Below are 19,573 nucleotides of genomic sequence, written 5' to 3'. Positions count from 1 at the left end.
TTATTATTAAGTTGTAGGACAGTGATAGTTATTGCTGCCACAGAGGATTTGTGGACATATTTCACCTATTACTGTAGTTCCAAATGAATTCCATAAAACTTTTTGGAGGGAGGGTCAAGGGTCATGCTACAACCTATCAAATTATGGAGGGCTTTCTCCAGGAATTTTAATTTATGAATTTAAATCAATTGTCTATAAATCAATTATTACTGTCATGGTGATTTATTGCTGGACCAAAGCTGTGTCAAAATATCAATCACAAAATCATTTACTTTATTTTTCTTACAGGAATGTTTATTATTATTAATATTTGAAGTTGGCAGAGATCGACAGAGTACATATGCGTATTACCAAGTAAAATACTGGTATATATTTCAACCCAAAGTTCACAAATTGTCTTCATGGTGTTGTTGGGTGACAGAAATGTAACTTCTTTATAGCAGATGCATTAAAATCTTTACGTAAAAGCATGAGCGTCTTGCATCAGCTGCTTCCTTACAGCAGACAGATTCTCAGGGAACTGGATGTCAAAGGTAATGATGAGATCTCCTCTCTGGGAACAGTCTTGAGACAGCGGCATTCCCTCTCCGGTTACTATCTTTTTGTACGCAGGACTGATGTTTTATGACAAAAAAACAAAGAAAATGATAAATGATGCAGATAAAAGCTGAAACACATCCCTGTGGTAAGATTGTTTCTTTAACTGAAGCTGGTTTAAGTGCTGATAAAATTCTAACTTTAATCTCACTGATAAATAGTTCATTCAGCTTTTGGAGGATAACATTTTTATGTTAAATTAAGAGAAATATAAATTACAGTGTTCACAAATTTATATTTTCATATTGAGGCCACTATAGGTAAGTACTTACTGCACAATGTCATTGATGGGAACATTGAGCTTCTTGCCATCTAGTGTCTTCACATCCACAGAGAACCCCGTCAAAGCCTGTAAGAAAAGAATGTTAATTCTACCCAGATTACATTTTTAAGAGTCAGAGCTAATTATTATGACTCTTATTTACATGACTCACCATGTCCAGAGAGATCTGGGTCTTATAGATCAGGTCATTGACTTGCCTAACGAACAGAGGATGGCTCTTCTGCTGTACTACAAACACGATATCTCCAGGGATGTTGTTTGGTCCCTGAAGATATAAGTCGTTATCGGGGATAATTAATTAATAATTCAAGTATTGCACGTAAGTTACAAAAGCAAAAACAGATTATAGAAACAACTTGCTGACACCACCTACTGGTGATTAGTGGTAGTTCCATTGGAAGACTTACCTTTAAAAATAAATTATTAAAAATATTAGGATATTAATAATTAATATTATAGGAGATACTTTGAAGAAATTGAGTTTATAAATGTAATATAAAATGACAGGCAATAAAAAAAATTGAGCTAGCTAAGCGGAGCCAAACCAGCAAATAATTACAAATCACATGTTTTCAGTTATTATGTGAGCATCCTTTCTTTGGCAGCAACTGTTCTATGGAAATATGGCAGCAATAGGTCAAATCCTCTCTTCGATATTAACACTGAAATACAATTTTCAGGTTTATACCAAGTTAAGGCCATAGTTTTTAACTAACACTGAAAAATGCCATACGTTTAAAGATACTCTGATCAATTTAACATCTTCTCACATCAGTACTTAGATGTAAATGTGTCATCGTAGTTGATAATGTGTTAACTGGGGCATCTACCTGATCTCCCTCTTTGGGGAAGGTGATTTTTGTGCCTTCTTTCCACCCAGGTTTCACATTTATAGTTAGAATCTTGTCTTTGATGCTCGATGTACGTCCGTCTTCATTCATAACCTTTTTGAAAAGGCAAAAACAGATGACAGTAATTCATTACGTGTGTTGGTTGAGTGTTGATGAACAGTTCTGTCTAAAATGGGTGTACAAATTCACTCAAAGCCTCTCATGGAGACGAGCTCTTACCCTACGAGATATTTTAATCCTTCTGGTACATCCATGGAAAAGATCATCTAAGGACAGGTGAAGGTCTTTCTCTATGCGAGTGCCTTGGGTCTTCACCTCCCCTCCAAAAAATCTGTTTGAATGGGTTCCCCTGGTACGACCAAGCCCCGCTTCTGCCATACTCAGGTGGGACACCGCCTTTGAGATCCTCCTCGCCAAGTTCATCATGAGCTGTCACAAAGAACACAGATTGGCCAAAGACACATACATATTCATTCATTCATTCATTCATTCATTCATTCATTCATTCATTCATTCATTCATTCATTCATTCATTCATGCATGCATTCATTCATTCATTCATTCATTCAATCATCTTCTACTGCTTGTCCACTGTGGCGGGTCGTGGGGAGCAGGAGCCTATCCCAGCTGTCTTGGAAATGTGTTCATCATTTTAAGAATTCAGTCAGATGATGATGTTAACCCTAGAGAACCCACGGGGTCAAATTTGGCCGATGTGAATTGCTACTACCCCATGAATGTACTTTTTTTTTTTTTTTAAATGTCAAATTTAAATTCAAAAGCCTAGAGTGCCACTTCCTGTCCCAGCATAGAGACATCTAGTGGAAGAATATTGAACTGACATGAGCCAGGGTAGTGGTGACAGGATGGGTGACCCCATGCAGTTTTTTTGTTGAACTGGAAACCTACCAAAATAAAAATTGTCCTCTTAGCAAAGCAGGGGTTTGTAAAATTGTAAAATTAGAACAAGGACTGAAACTAATAAGGCAAATTACATTAAAGTACATCAAAGGGAAGCCACGCACTGCTGTGTCACTTGTTAAGTAAAGGTAAGACACAGAAATGTCAAGATATGGAAGCAGTGTCTTTGATGTCAGCGTATCAAAGCCTTTGGACAAAGCTCGGCAACACTGATCAGACGAACATCATCAAGGAGTAGTGATGGGCAAATGAAGCTTTTGTGAAGCCCTGAATCATTTGAGCCAACTGGTTCAAAAATGGGTTCATTACTCGAAGCTTCAGTTATAGTGACCTCTCCTGGCGAAGTTCAAACCCTGAACTGCAAGTTAGTTTGACAAGAAGCTTTCAACTACACACATGCACAATCATCTCCTTTTTGCTTGGACTTAAAGTATCTTTCATTTTAAATTTTGATATACCCTAGACTAAATATTATATTCTATGCACTTATAATAATTGACAAATGTGTGGAGTGTTGTTGAGGAGCGAATGCAGGGAAAATCTGGTATTGGTTTGGTGTGCTTGTGCAACTATGGAAGGGCTGATAATTTGGGATGAGGGTGGTCAAAGATTTTTATTGAGATGCATTATTTTTTCCACAGTATTTGGATTAAGTCTGTTTCTTAGTGACAATTTCTCCACATTTGGAGAAGACTCGTTCACATGGAACAGATGAAGCCGGGGTGCATACATTTTTTTTGCCAGTTTAAACAAATTTGGGTAAACATTCTTGTGGTTCTTCCATTAATCCACTGGGTCTTCTGACTTGGCCAGTGGTGGTTCGGTAAAGTACCGCTGCACCTCCACAGTTGCGTATGCAGTAGCATTCCTTGCCCTCCTTGAATCCGACGTATCTCGGTCCAGCGTTTCCCAAAGGTTCCTATCTCAAAGACAAACACGACAACAAGCATCAGCATTTTAACTTTTTGGAAAAAAATCAGTCACAAATGAGTTCACTTTTCCCTCAAGTCTCCATTCCTCCATCAGAGATGTTGTGGCTGCACTGGTGTTAGCTGCAGTATGTGCTTTAGGGAACGGCACCACTCCCAGGAGCACTGTTGCCAGCTTCATCGGGTCCTCCATGTAGTGGCAGGTCACTGCAAGACAGGCCTCCATGTTTCCCAAAGATGTCCACATATCAGCAGTGAGACTCACAGCCTCCACCCTCACCATTACAGCCTTGGCCTTGGTCTTCTCTACCTCATATTTCTGAAGCACCATGCTCTTGAGAGCTTGCCTGGATGGAAGAACATATGAGGGATCAAGCAATCCCACAAACTCCTTGAAGCCACAGTCATCCACGATAGAAAAAGGCTGCGAGTCTTTCACCACCAGATTTACCAGAGCTTCATCCAGCTCTCGCTTCCGGTCAACTAGGACAAATAGACAGAAATAAAAAGTAAATGATTAAAATAATACCAGAAGATTAATGTGAAACTACACTTAAGTTAAGCTGGCCTACAACTCATGAAACACAGCCAGACCACATTGTGTTAGTGTGTCTAATAATATAATAATATAACCAACCTTGATTTGGGGTCCCCTGATTTCCAGCAGCTCCATGTTTGGCAGTGAAGTGTCTAATCATGGAGGAAGTATCCCCATGATACTTCAGTTCAGCAGAACACACCAACCAGACCTGGACAGAAAATTATTTTTAAATAATAATACAGTTTGAATCTATAAAGTTGTCACATAAACAGCATAAGTTATTATCATTAATCAATATACACGGATGGTAGACCATAGCTATAGCTAGTTACTGTTAGACATGTAACTTCCTTCATTACAGATGTGACATTACACCTACCTTACCAGCAGAGATCAGAATGAAGTGTTCCCACATTTCAGAACAACCTGTCTCCCTGACTGCTCCATAATGATCCAACGATCCAAAAAAGCAACGCAACGCAATAATAACAGCAATAACAACTCTCCGACAAAAACCCACAAACGGTGCATTTTCCAGAGCGTATACAAAGGAGTTTTGGTGCTAACATTCAAAACTGTCACAAGTTAGAAGGCGTGTCAATGAATGACATCCTTGGACCGCGAACCAGTCAGGTGGTTCCCTCGGGAAACGAAGCAGTTGCTGCTTTGGACGTCATTGTCACGTGACTATCTTCCGCCCCAAAGCAAGCTCCGAAGCGGTGGTTCTATTGAATTGTAGTTCTAGGGTTTGAAACGTGTACCGAAGCTTCAGTGTCGAACTGCCATCACTATCAAGGAGTACAAGAAGAAGAAAAATTCATTTTAATAATCCCCGTGGGGAAATTATCCTTACACTCCAACCATACATGTTAAACATGTGTTCACGTCCTGAAACAAACACACACACACCAGGGGCCTGTAAAGCAAGCACGTAGGTATAGGTGAAGACAGAGTGACGGGCACGACTTCAACTTCGAGGTGTGCCCCAATTGGGCAGCTTGGTGGGGCTTGCTCAAGGGCGCCTCGGCAGTGCTCAGGAGGTGAGCTGACACCTCCCACTGCCAGCTCACACAACAAAAATTTTAGCTGACCCAGGTCTTGAGCCGGCGACTTCCAGACCCCAGTCCGACGCCTACTGGACCGAGCTCCTGCCACCCCAGAATGCTTCTATGGGAGGAGTTGACACGCTGTAACTTTCCCATCAAGACCCTGGTGAGGTTTTGCTGGTGTAGAGGCTAAGCCACGCTTGAAGCCACTGAGGTTTCTACCACACCTGAGTGATTGACGGGTTGATGTGCTTTCTTAATTAAAAGTCTGACACACCAACCTTTCAGTTGAATATTCCATTTTATTTTCCACTTGACTCATCCGCTAGTTAACATCGAACAAAACAATATAGCAATAAAACAGAAATCTGACCCGCCCAACAATTGGTTCCTTTTTATACCTGGGAACCAGTTATCCAAAGGAGACCCAAAGCTTTTTTGGCTCCTAGAGCTGGTTTATGATACTTTTCTGGCATTTCTTGTCTGTTGTGGTGATCAACTCATATCTTCTTTACCAGCATGACTACAAGGCACAGGGAATCAGTAGATTTAAAGTACTTTAATTTTATAAGTTTGAGGGTTTGGTTGCTCAAGGAATAGTTGAAGGTGGAACAGCACTGGTTCGTTGACCTGTTGAGGAAAATTGCCATCCATGTACTGTGTGCAAGGACCTCAAAAATGGAATGCACAATGAAAAATGTGTTTCAAAGACAAACACAATATCTAGTGTGTGTTCCTCTCACTAGCAGAACAGATTTTTGGGTAAGCAAAGACCCATGGTGATTCTTTCAGTCTCCAACGCAAGATGTCTACATAATCTACACAAGGAATCTACACTGTCTCAATGACTTCAGCTGTATTTAGTTGCCTGAAACGACAGCCAGTATACCTTGTCATTGTGAAAAGTTCTGAATTGTCATTGAATTTTGTTTGATATTATTGATTGACTTTTTAGACGGACACTCAAACATTGACAATCACAACGCATCACCGCTTCTCGGGATGTAAATACCAGATTTCATTCTTTTTTTGTATGATTTTATTTTGTTGTGTTCATCCATCACATCTTTAAAGGTCAGTCCGTGAAAATATTGTCTGACATTAAACCAGTCTGTGGTGCAAGAAAAAAAAGGTTTGGGATGACTGCTTTACAGCACATCCAAGGGACATCATTTTCTTATTAGCCTCTGGAAACTACAGATTTCCAGAATAACAGGAGAACTTTGTCAGCACTCAGCAAAAACACAAAAACGCAGCAGACAATTCACCACCGGGTCATTGTAGGGACACAAAGATAGATTATTCAATTTTCTTATAACATAAATCAAATGGGCTGTTATTCGTAATCCTGAAAATTAACAGTAATGAATAAATGCTGACATAAATTTGGGTCTTTTGTGTGACCATTGTTGTAGAATTCTTTGTCGTGTGTGTGTGTGTATGTGTGTGTGTGTGTGTGTGTGTGTGTGTGTGTGTGTGTGTGTGTGTGTGTGTGTGTGTGTATGGTGTTAATGTGTATTTTTATATTATTGCTACCATCAGAAATTTGTTAAATATAATTGGTCTGAGAGGTCCGTTATGAACAGAAGGATTGTGTTGCCCTTTCTGTTACATCTCTGGATGTTTTGTAACATTTTAGACAAATGTCTGCAGCAACGACTGAAGGATTAAAGGAGGGGTGGGTTAGGTGTATGCTAAAACCGCTTATAGGGATCATACTGTATATGTCTATGTGCATGTATGTAGAATCCTCCTTCTTTTCCTTTGGGCTTTTCCCTTCAGGGGTCACAACAGTGAATCAATTGCCTCCATCTAACCCTGTCCTCTGCATCCTCTTCACTCACACCAACTCATCAGCTTTCTCCAGATCTACAAAAACACAATGCAGCTCCCTCTGGCCTTCTCTGTACTTCTCTATCAACATACTCAAAGAAAATACTGCATCTGTAGTACTCTTTTTTGGCATGAAACCATACTGCTGCTCACAAATGTTCACTTCTGCCCTTAGACTAGCTTCCACTACTCTTTCCCATAACTTCATTGTATGGCTCATCAGCTTTATTCCTCTGTAGTTGCCACAACTCTGCACATCTCCCTTGTTCTTAAAAATGGGCACCAGCACACTTCTCCTCCATTCCTCAGGCATCTTCTCACTATCTAAGATCCTGTTGAACAACCCAGTCAGAAACTCTACTGCCACCTCTCCTAGACACTTCCAAACCTCTACAGGTATATCATCAGGACCGACTGCCTTTACACTCTTCATCCTCTTCAATGCCCTCCTCACTTCATCCTGACTAATCTTTGCTACTTCCTGGTCCACAACAGTAACCTCTTCTAGTCTTTGTTGTCTCTCATTTTCCATGTTCATCAACTCTTCAAAGTACTCTTTCCATCTTCCCATCACACTACTGGCACCTGTCAATAGACTTCCATCCCTATCCTTAATCACCCTGACCTGCTGCACATCCTTCCCATCTTTGTCTCTGTCTTGCCAACCTGTATAGATCAGTCTCTCCCTCCTTACTGTCCAACATAGCATTCCAGTCATCAGAAGCTTCTTGTTTGGCCTTTGCTACCTCTACCTTCACCTTACGCTGCATCTCCCTGTACTCCTGTCTACTCTCCTCAGTCCTCTCAGTGTCCCACTTCTTCTTAGCTAACCTCTTTCTCTGTATACACTCCTGTACCTCCTCATTCTACCACCAAGACTCCTTATGTACTTTCTTTCCAGATGCATGTATGTGCATGTATGTAGAATATTAATTATATAATAATAACACACACACACACACACACACACAAACACACACACACACACACACACACACACACACACACACACACACACACACACACACACACACACACACACACACACACACACACACACACACACACATTACTTGTTTTTTGGTTGTTTTTGTGTCCAGGGTTTGATGGATCTGAGATAATTATTCAATTTGTTTGTTCTGAGGAGAGAGCAGGTTCTCTTCCTTCACCCAGGTCTGTCTTATCATCCTATTTAAAATCCAATCCTAATCAGAGATGGTTGCACAGAGAACAAACTGTCATTACTGCGTAGATCTGGATAAGCGGGTCTTCAGGCTGATAGCACTCCTTGACTGAGATCCTTGGTTGGACATTTTTGACGATGGAGCCTGTGTTGGATACCCAGCCTGAAGGCTAGCACATTAGAACACATCTCACACAGAGCCAGCAGTTCAGTCAAAGAGTCTCTGCTAAGGTAAAGGTTTGCACAACTTATCCATTATGCAGCAGATCAAGCAGCAAACAGAGACTTGATCATGCACCGTGCTATTGTACTACATGTGTTGCTGTTGCTGCAACTGGAGCAGTGACTATATCAAAATTCTTCACATAAATCAATGTAGATATGCAGCTTGTTAAATAAGCACAATACTCTTTGTTGAATTAAGTCATCTGGTGTTATAGGAAAAGACTGAATAAATGTTGGCTCCTCAGTTCTGAACGGCCGCTGAGGACTTCCACATCTTCAACATAGTGCAACTTGGTCAAGGTTGTTACATCATTTCTCATTATTTTAATTGTTTTTTAATCTGATTTTATTTCTGCTTTTAACTTATTTTAAATCGTTTAATTGGATTTTTATTTGATATTTTATTAAACTACATTATGTTCACGGTTCTGTGGCGCGTCTGTTCTGTTTTTATCTAGTTACTGTGCAGCACTTGTGCAGGAAACCTTGTGTTTATTTAAATTATGCCATATAAATTAAGTGGATAGAATTGGATTGGATAAGAGTCACTGAAACTCAATCGTATGGGTTTCATTATTGGCTGTAGACTCCCATCTCTGTAAGGCTGGAGTGACCTGCCAGTCATTCAGATGATGGTTTTGTTGTTTGCTCCCTGCAGTCACGGTAATTACATTTTAACTTCTCTGTGAGGGGAACCCAAACCTGACTCCAAATAATATTATTTAACAACTAGTAAAATACATCATATTCTCATTACAACACCTTGACAGTTGTCAGATAAAAGTTGTGAGGTAAAACCGTGATCTGTTCTAACTGCAGAAAAATAAAGCAATGAACTACTATATACCTACAATTTGGAAGAAATGGGGAGGAAGTGTCCTTCTTGGTTTCCATCGGCGAAAAATATGATAAAGTGGACTTTTTATTTTCATCCCTGCCCCCCCCCCACAGACATCCTGAGTCTGCCACCAACTGATAAAATGCTCCACTGAAGTATCAGGCAGAAGCTTATTCCTGTATGTGCAGTATGCGCTCCACAGCCCAATCCTCTCATTAGCACATTTTATTACACATTTCAGCAGCTTACAGCAGCAGTCAGCTGTTTCTGGGGAATAAACACAAATCTCATCCATCCCAAGGTGACAGCAGTCATACATGAATTCATTTTTCAATGTTAATGAGCTTTTGTGCCTTCATTCCTTCCTTCCTTCCTTCCTTCCTTCCTTCCTTCCTTCCTTCCTTCCTTCCTTCCTTCCTTCCTTCCTTCCTTCCTTCCTTCCTTCCTTCCTTCCTTCCATCCATCCATCCATCCATCCATCCATCCATCCAGCCTGAACTCTCACATTCATAGATAGTTTAGCGTGCAATGCAATTTTAAATTATTTTTCCGCATCTGTGTGCTTTCTTTGACCTCATTAAACTCTTACATTATTTTGTGTAAATGTTCTACGTTCTGTTTAACATAATATTTTGCATATTTTGAATTGTAATGATGTATATCATAGCGACTAACACTTGTAGGTGGAGCTCTCCAATCTTGTTGCATGCCAAGTACAATGACAATAAAGGGCATTCTGTTCTATTCTATTGATTCAAATAATTGATGAGTTTTGTTTTTCTTCTAATTTCGTTCTAAATTGGTTCTATACACATATTCTAGTCAGTCTTCCTAATCTGATTTCTATGGGTGATTTGTATTTTTCTTTTTTTGTGTAACCGGGAACACAAAACCACTTTGTTCCTTTATTGTCTGACCTTCCTTTGAATGTCAGCCGTACCATCTGAGCGACCTACTGGGTGTTTTGAAATAAGAAAAAAGTTGAGTAACAACAAGTGTGTTGGTAGTGAAAATAAGAAGCTCTCGAGTGTTAAAGTGTTCTCCTATGAGACGAAAGGATTAGCACGGGCCCCGAGTCAGTCTCCGTCAGAGGCCCCTGAACCAGATCAAGAAAGCCCCACCAGAGCTCTTACTGTTAGAACCAAACAGAAAAAACTACAATAAAACATCAAAACTTTATCGAAAAAAACATGATGACAAAATCAGTCCTCTTTGTGGGAACAAAGGCAGCAGCACATTTCCCCGACCCTTCAAAAGAATACACGAACCATCTTCATCATATTCCTAAGTTGAACAGAGGAGTGGGGGACATCTGGGGTGACTTCTGGTTCAAGGTCTCCAACCCGTTCAGGAGACCAGGCAGGAAGACCCTCCTCATCGATGGACTGATGTAGACCACCACCAGGTCCAAGACCAATTCCTGAAAGAAGGACAAGAAACCATATGATCATACGTGTCACTGGAGCTGAAATGGAGACTGATCGGTCGATGGCCTCACCTCTGAGCTGGGATCACTGCTGGGGGAGCGAGAATCGAAGTAGTTAACACATGGGCCTTCATGGTGCGTCCTTTGCTCTACTGCGCCCTCAAGTGGCCAATAAATGTGTGAATATTTGACATAATTTGATGAGTACGGTAACTAAACTAACTAATTCCTTGACTTACTTGTGTTTGGGGGGACTTTTCATTTTTATTCAAGAGTAGCAAGTTTTCAACAGTGCTTGGCTTCAGGTGGTTTCTTCTCTTTTTTTTTTTTTTGAGAATATTTCAACTGCTTTTGAAGATTCTTACAGGGCACAGATGAAGCTGGGGTATACACTATCCTGACAGCAATCCTATACACGCTGTACTGTATATTCTTACACTTTTCCCAGTATTGTAAGCTGGTCTTCTAATATCTTCAAATTTGGTTCTTTCAAGTATGATTTTACCTCCACTGTTGCATCTGCAGTTTTTTTCAGGTTTAGTCTGCTGCATTGTGGCGTCCAAACGAAGCCACAATTTGTTTCACAGTTTGTAAGTGACTGCATACAATAAAAAAAAAAAACCATAAAATAAAAAACTACATACACTAAACCAATGAAAACACATTGATTACCTTGAGTCCCAGGCAGAGAAGCTTCTAATGAGAATGATGTGGAGAAGGAGGATGATGATTGAGACAACATGGTGTTCCACATGACCGCAGCACATTCTGCTATCAGCCCCTGCTCTGCCACTCCAGCTTTGTTAGAGCAATAAAAACCTATTTTTTTTAATCTGGGGTCCAGCAGTGTTGCAGGTGATGGGATGCTCCTTCATTGGTATTTGAAGAGCTTGTTCTTAATTTGTTTCCTCAGACACTCCAGTTTTTGGTGAAGCATTATCACCAGGAGGATAGTTTGGATCCTGAGACCGTTTTCTCCTCAGATAGCCCCACTGACAACAAAGCCTTCAGACATTCTGCCAATATATTTTCTAATTTTCCGATGAAAGTGACAGGATATCTGTGCGTGAGTCATCCAAGGCATCTCAAAAAGGCTCCCTAAGGTCATAAATGCATTGCAGCATATGGTCAGTGCTGTTCCAGCGGGTGTCACCTCTCGAATTCATTTTAAGGTCTGGACGGCCCGTTTGTTCATTCACCTTTACCAGCAGTTCCTCTCCCGTAACAACAAAAAGTGATTGATTCAAGCGCCGCTGCATCAGCAACTAGAAGAAATGCGTCACCAGGAATCAGTGAGATAAAAAAACTCTCCTGTAGTGGTGCTGCTCGTAAAATAACCCACAATTTTCCAAATTGTACCCGGTTGTCACACAGAACAGTCAAGCCAACAGCTGTTTGTGACACACAGGCTTTGGCCTTCTCCGTGGACTTTTGGTATCCTGCCTCCATCTGAACTTTGAAAACCTGAAGGAGAAAACAAAGTGCAACAAAGTCCTGTCACCTGCAGATGAAGGAGGCAGAGGTGAAGCCGGAGAGAAGAACCAGAGAGGAGCAGATTGTTGCTCTTCAAAAGAGCTTTCACTCCCAGATGGAAAAGAAGGAGAAAATCATTCTGAAACACAATAACCTCCTGGAGCAACGAACTCATCAAGGCCGACTTGTATGCTGAAAACCACAGGGAGGCGTTGTATGAGCTGGATGACCCCAAGTCAGCCTTTTGGAGAGGAAATCAAACAAGCTGTCTCTTTTCAGGAGCTCCCACAAAGAAAGTCAAGGCCATCAAGTGCTTCTGGGCTTTAATAAAGAGGAAAGACCTCCGTCCCTCTGGATCCTGACCCCTCCCACCATAATCCTTCCTGACCTGGACTCCTGCGTCGGTCTGAACCAATGAACTGCTTCTCTGTCTCTCTAGATGAGTGACATCTGCTCCACTGCTGTAAATAATGAAACATAAACACTTCAATTTCTGACGTCTCGTTTTACTCCATTGAGTGAGGATGACTACGACTCTTCCTCAGACCCACATAAAGAACATTACTGAACAAAGGCCGCACCAAGAATGAAACAGGTTTGCATTATTTTTGGAGAGATTTTAATAGGAAGTGAAAAACAAAGGTGAATGTTGAAGAACATCAAATCCAGCAGAGCTGATGAGAACGTCGCCATGTTTACTGTGAGAACAAGGAGCAAATGTTACCAACAGCAACAATGGAGAGGAGTCAATAAAGAAAACAAGATGAAACACATTTTATTAAGATGTTAGAAAGAACTCAAAGCTGTTCCTGTTCACAGTAATTCTATCTGTGTCATGACCTGTAGCTCATAATGAAAAGTATACTCCATATATTCAATGCAACAAGCCCTATAATAATAGTTACTGCACCTTGATGAAGTGTTTTTAATATTTTACTTATTTAATTTATTAATCCTTGTTGCCTCCTTAAATTTACCATCCTCTGGACACTTTTGTGTCAAAAATGTAAACGCACACAAAACTGCCATAAAATCTTCATCTATCCATTCATCCAGGGTCCAATTTGTTGGGGGTAGGGGGTCAACCCCTCCTTTGGTTGGACAGCAAGAGATAACTATGTAAGTACAGTCTCCTTTCCCCTCCCTCTCCCACAATGCTTCATTTCTACAGCATCACTACACTTCATCAAACGTATACAAGTTTTATGTATTATTAGTAGTTTGATAATAATAATAAAAAAATAAAATAAAAAATAATAACAAAATAATAATAATAATAACTTTTTAAAAAAATTTATATGAATATTTGAACAAATGCGTCACTTTTCTTTCAATAATTTGCAATGCAAATAGAGTATAGCATTTCCACTTGTGGATGCGCTTCCAAAAGCGTAACAGGTGTCGTCCAGTTATTCTAAAAAAAACTCTATCAACATTTGTGGCTGAGTCAGCGATTCCATGGATTATCACTGCATTGATAACTGTGAGAACAACACAGTTGGGCACACACACAACAGAGGGAGGTTTTGGGTATATAAGAGCAGGAGGATGTTTAAAGCACAAGAAGGTTTAGGAGAGTTACAGACATGCTCAGGTTCTTCGTGTTGACCTCTCTCGCAGCCCTCGGTAAGAACTGCCTGTATGTTCCTCCTCTTCCACACACACACACACACACACACACACACACACACACACACACACACACACACACACACACACACACACACACACACACACACACACACACACACACACACACACACACACACACACACACACGCTTGATGTCTGACTGTAATCCTGTGTTTGCAGTGCTGTCTGAGCTGGAGCCCCAGCCCAGGTACTTGGAGGATGACAGTTTTGATGAGAGAGTTGTGGGAGGTGAGGTTGCTCCACCAAACTCCTGGCCTTGGCAGGTACAGTAACTTTATTTAACTCACAACTGTGGTGCAAGTGACGCTCAATTTTTATTTTTTTTACATGAGTAAAAGCAGCAATACCACAATGTGAAAATACAGTATTTTCCACACTATAAGGCGCACCTAAAAGCCTTTAATTTTCTCAAAAACCAACAATGCACTTTATAATCCAGTGCACATCATATATGGAATTTTTTAAAAAAAATAGGCCATTCATTGAAGATGCACTTTATAATCCAGCGTGCCTTATAGTCCAGTGCATCTTATATATGAAAACAGTTTTAAAATAGGCCATTCATTAGATGTGCGCCTTATAATCCAGTGCGCCTTATAGTGCAGAAAATACTGTACCCTTGAAGTAAAAGACTTGCTTTGAGAAAATATGTTTGACTGAAAGTTCCCTGGTAATAAATTTGTTCAAACAATCAATTCATGCAGAATGACGCATTCCCAAAAGGAGATTTTAGCTATTTTGTGGGTCTTGTGTGCTTATTTAGAAACTTAGAGACGAGTTCAAAAGATGACTTTAAAAGTGTCCTTGTGGTTACTTCATTTTTAAATATCAGAAATTCAGCCAAGAAGCATTTAACACAAATGTGAGTGTTTTTTACTTATTTATGTGGCTGTAATGCTGTATTTTTCTGTCTCCTTAGATCTCTCTGCAGTACAAATCTGGCAGCAACTTTTACCACACTTGTGGAGGAACTCTGATACGGAAAGGATGGGTCATGACCGCTGCTCACTGTGTGGATCGGTGGGAGATTCATTGATTGAGTCGATGCTTAGTGGAAAACTACTTAATTTATTGTACATTACTTACTAAATTACTCATTTCTGGATGTTGAAGTGCAGAGCCAAGACGTCTTAGGTTTACAGCTAAAATACAACATGTGCTTTTTCAAGGTTTTCCAATATAAATATCTGTTCAGCATTGCTACAGATGCCCCAGACATGAGAATAAAAATCAACATGTCTCCTTTTTGCTTCTTCCAATAATGATAGCTCACATTGACATGTACTGGAGATGAATGCATTTGAAATGAACTCATCATATTTTTACTGTCTCCAGGTCCAGGACTTGGCGTGTTGTTCTTGGCGATCACAACATCAACTCTCACGAGGGTAGAGAGCAGTACATGAGCGTGAGCCGCGTCTACCTCCACCCCAACTGGAACTCCAACAACGTTGCCGGAGGGTGAGTGGTTTCTAGTCACATTTTGACACAGCTGTATGCAAAAGTATAACTCTTGGCAAACATGCTATTTATACTGTACATCCCACAATAGAAACACAAAACGTATATAGTAATACATTCAATATATCGTTAATTTATGAATGAATTTAAATACATAAAGATGGATGTTTTGGGTTTTAAAATTGACTAAATTTGTTTTTTTCATTTAATATTACACATAAATTACTGAATCAAAACTGATGTACCACTCTAATCATGGAATGTGAAAACATATATCTTATATTAAATTGCCTTGATAGAGATCGATAGCGCGGAAAAGGACCAGTCATCTGAAAATTATCGTTAATTTTGGTGTTAAAGTTTAAGAGATAATAAATTTAAAATAAACACTGATGGACAAAGAAAATAATTTAGTTGTAAAATTAATTCAAAATGAATGAAACAAATTATTAGCTGTACACCTGCGACTTCCAATGACAGTTGAACAACAACCAGCCCTTAAACATAACTAAAATAAACTGTTACATGGTTAAGGAAAGCATTCATTGGGTAATCACTTGAGGACGTGTCGGTGCTGCTCTCAGGTGGGACATTGCTCTCCTGCGTCTGTCTTCTGATGCCACTCTGAACAACTATGTTCAGCTCGGTGCCCTGCCCCCCTCCGGCCAGGTCCTGCCTCACAACAACCCCTGCTACATCACAGGATGGGGTCGCACCCAGAGTGAGTCTGTTGTCATGATTTTATTGTGTTTAATTCATGCTGAATTAAAACACATAATTCTTAAACACAATAAGAGATCAAGTGTGATTTTAGGGGGGAATAAACTCTCTGATCCCCCCATTATGGGCTGTAATGGTTTCTCCTGTCATCCCCAGCTGGTGGTAACCTTTCTGCCCAGCTGAAGCAGGCCTACCTCCCTGTTGTGGACCACAGGACCTGCTCCAACTATGGATGGTGGGGCAGCACCGTGAAGACCACCATGGTCTGTGCTGGGGGAGGCAGTGAGTCCGGGTGCCAGGTGAGAGTCTTTCGTTAATGAAACCACATTTTTGCATTTCAGCTGTTCAGAGTCTATTTTTGGTTCGTTTGATTTTTCTTGTAACAAAACTCCGCCAAAGTCCTAACGCTTCTAACTAAAGGTTTTCTTTATACATGGTTTGACAAACACTGATTATTATGCCAATATTTTTTCCTAAAGTAATTCAGCAGGACTTCAAAAACTTGGGTTTTACTCAAGACAAATGAACATTTTTTTTAAATGGCAATCTTATCTTTGTGCCACAAGTAATACACAAAATTGGAATTTGCATTTCTTGTTTGTAAGGAATCAATCAATCGATTTGGGCTGCTGTTGTGGGTGATATGGTGATGTTATCAGGGCCACCAACATACTGGGTGCTATTATAGCGTACAGAGTAAGATAATCCTGCAGGAAGACAATTCACAAAATAATCATATGTTCAAAATTTAATATACTGTACTTAGTTTAGTTTAGGAACCAGTAGGGTGTCAGAACATGCATGTTTGTAGCTTTCTTGTAACAATTCTGAATGCGTGCAATGCAGATAATATTTATTTAATGTTTTGACTGACTCGAAAACCTGATATCAGTTGGTTTGGAAAGTGTAAACTGTCAGGACCGTGTACATTTGTACATTAGAATATTTATAAAACCTGACCAAAATGGCAGGGTTTTTTTTTGTCAGAAGCACTTGGTACATTCCCAGTGACACAAATATGTTTCTACTCCAAATGTAGCCAGATATATATCTATATATCTACCTATAACTATATCTATATCTATATCTATATCTATATCTATATCTATATCTATCTATCTATATATATATATATATATATATATATATAAAGCATAAGTAGACAAAACAAACTCCCCTCCTTTCAGCTAATAGAGATAAATACAAATAAATAAATATGTCATTTTGTAATGGAGCAGCCGCTCCGATCACAGGTCACAGTTAAGGCTCATGGGAATGTTAATGTTAATGTTAGGAAGTTGTTTTGGTGATGTGTTAATGTTTTGTGACACGCTGTTTTCTAGGCTTATATCGTTGGAACTGTGTTTTATTAGTAATGTATTTTTATTTTATTTTTTATTTTATATACGTACTTGTGTATATATATGATAACACATGACACTAAATACAAATGTCAGCTGTTTGTCACCTCTCCAAACAAAGATCTGTGCAGGCTGATCACATTATACTGCAAGTTGAAAATTAAATTTGGCAGGAATGATATAATGGGATATTTTTATTTGTCAAAGCTAGAGAGTTTAAATAACGACTGCAGTATTCCTGGTGACTACTTGAGACCTTTAAAATAAAAGACAGTGTAAATACAAACATAAGAAAAACATTAGAAAAAAGACAGAACAGTCAATTAAAATAAGAGATCTTTAATAAGAAATAAAGGATCCTAAAGTAGAATATAATTTTGAAATATAAATAGCATTCAAATGGATTTAGAAAAAAACACAGGATCAATAGATTTTTGAAGTGTTTAATATTCTTGAGGATGGTGAAATGAATGTTTTATGTCACAATATTGTCAGCACAATTCTCTGCCTCGTGTGGTTTTATCCTACTTCACACTGTCATTAACGTTATGCGTACTCAAACGTTTTATTTATTTTTTCCAATAAACTTACGATCCCACAATGTTCCAAAACTGGCAGCAGATAGATTTACATGATGTTGAATTTTTCCACACCTTTTTCACAGTTTCAGGTGTGTTGTGCTCTAGTAACCTAAAGAGGGTTCCTCACCTCCTGATAAGTCCACACCACCAGGATTGTGTTCCATATTTTTATGTGTAAATTCTAGGGCTCCAAACCAAAGTTGATCCAAACCCATCATCATCACTAGAAGCCTTGAGAGGAGTAAGTACACTCAGATATGATGAACTGATGGAGATTTTATTTAAAATGAGCCCACATGTAAGAAACAGAGTTCAGCAACTTTCCCCCTTTTTAACCTTGGTTTAAAAGTTGTAACTATAACCTGCGTTGTGGGTTAATGCATTACTTGTATGCCATTTATAGGATATTAATAAGAAACCTGTTGGTAAATGAAAAAAAAGAACTAAAATAGCTCTTTTTGCAACCTGGAAACTCACAACTGTTTCTTGGTTAGGGCTCAAAACAGGTTTATAAAACATTAGAACTGATTAATGAGTCAACTGAGAAGTTTTATGAGTCCAAACTAATGAAGTATACAAGTTTGAACCCACTTTCTCACAGCATCTTCCAGACCAGTGTCACTCTGATCAGGTCAAAAGAAATAATGTTTGTCGCCCTGATTTGACAAGGTGAAATTGAATGTATCTGACGACTGACCCCTCCTGTCAAGAAGATATTGTGGAGGAAATATAGATTATTTTATTTCATGTTTTGTACAAAACTTGCTGGAGGCTGTCTGAAATTGGAAGGGGACGTGAGAAGCAAGAGGGCACAAGAGAACTGCACCTGGAGAAGGGGCAGTTGCTCACAGTCTATTGAAATGTAATTTTTTGTCTCAATGTTGTTCTCTTTATTCTCATTTAATGCAGGGTGACTCTGGTGGCCCCCTCAACTGCAGTGTCAACGGGAGGTGGGTTGTCCACGGTGTGACCAGTTTTGTGTCTGCCTCTGGCTGCAACACCTACAGGAAGCCCACCGTTTTCACCCGTGTCTCTGCCTACATCAGCTGGATGAACAACGTCAGTATTAATCACTGAACCATATAAACCAAAGGGTTTCAAAAATACATCAACATAGGACAGATCAATGTATGTTATGAAAAATTTGAGTCCCACTTTCTGATTCAGTGCACAAACTGGAGCTTTTCATAAGGTCTTATTGTGAAACTCTCTCCAGGGCCAGTGAGGACAATCACATAATAATTCACTTGTTTTTGTTTTTTCAGATCATGGGCTGAGAAGAGAGATGGTCCCCATGGAGACGAGTGAACACCGTGAAATCATCTCAGTGTCTGCTGTATCCGTCAGAATAAAATTATATTTTATGTGCATGTGGTTTTACCATTTTCTGTATTTTGTATCTGGTCATGTTGTGATTCATTACGAGTCACCAGAGGTGAAGCTTAATTTGTTTCTGCAAACAAAGAATCATGGATCTGTTCAGACTTTTATCGTAATGATGAACGATTTCTCATACCAGAAAAATTCTGAGATATTTTTGAACCCTTAACTCAATCAATCTATCAGATTTTTATTTCTAGAGCTTAAATTTAAAATTATAATTTGCCTCTGAGGCTGTCCAATCATACGAAGTAACCCCCTCTACCCTAGA

At 39.5% G+C, this 19,573-nt stretch overlaps 1 protein-coding gene and 1 pseudogene across 2 annotated transcripts; one reads left to right on the top strand and one right to left on the bottom strand.

Moving 5' to 3' along the window:
* Positions 1-457: 457 nt before the first annotated feature.
* Positions 458-2,209, bottom strand: LOC137594935 (dnaJ homolog subfamily B member 13-like; annotated as a pseudogene).
* Positions 2,210-13,670: 11,461 nt separating this feature from the next.
* Positions 13,671-19,292, top strand: LOC137595172 (elastase-1-like). 2 transcript variants are annotated; one of them, XM_068315069.1, is made up of 8 exons: positions 13,671-13,772; positions 13,959-14,062; positions 14,719-14,819; positions 15,135-15,260; positions 15,845-15,981; positions 16,137-16,279; positions 18,832-18,981; positions 19,188-19,292. In XM_068315069.1, exons 1-8 carry the CDS (start codon positions 13,733-13,735, stop codon positions 19,197-19,199), a joined length of 813 nt encoding a protein of 270 aa, XP_068171170.1. In that variant the 5' UTR covers positions 13,671-13,732; the 3' UTR covers positions 19,200-19,292. The 2 variants fall into 2 exon arrangements, with proteins under 2 accessions (XP_068171170.1, XP_068171168.1); XM_068315067.1 differs by lacking the exon at positions 19,188-19,292 and having other exon boundaries at positions 18,832-18,999.
* The last annotated feature ends 281 nt before the right edge of the window (positions 19,293-19,573 follow it).

The sequence above is a fragment of the Antennarius striatus genome, chromosome 5 (genome assembly GCF_040054535.1).
Source record: "Antennarius striatus isolate MH-2024 chromosome 5, ASM4005453v1, whole genome shotgun sequence".
In the NCBI taxonomy this organism is placed as follows: domain Eukaryota; kingdom Metazoa; phylum Chordata; class Actinopteri; order Lophiiformes; family Antennariidae; genus Antennarius; species Antennarius striatus.
The sequence above is the reverse complement of the archived record's forward strand: the minus strand, read 5'-3'. Positions and strand labels throughout refer to the sequence as shown.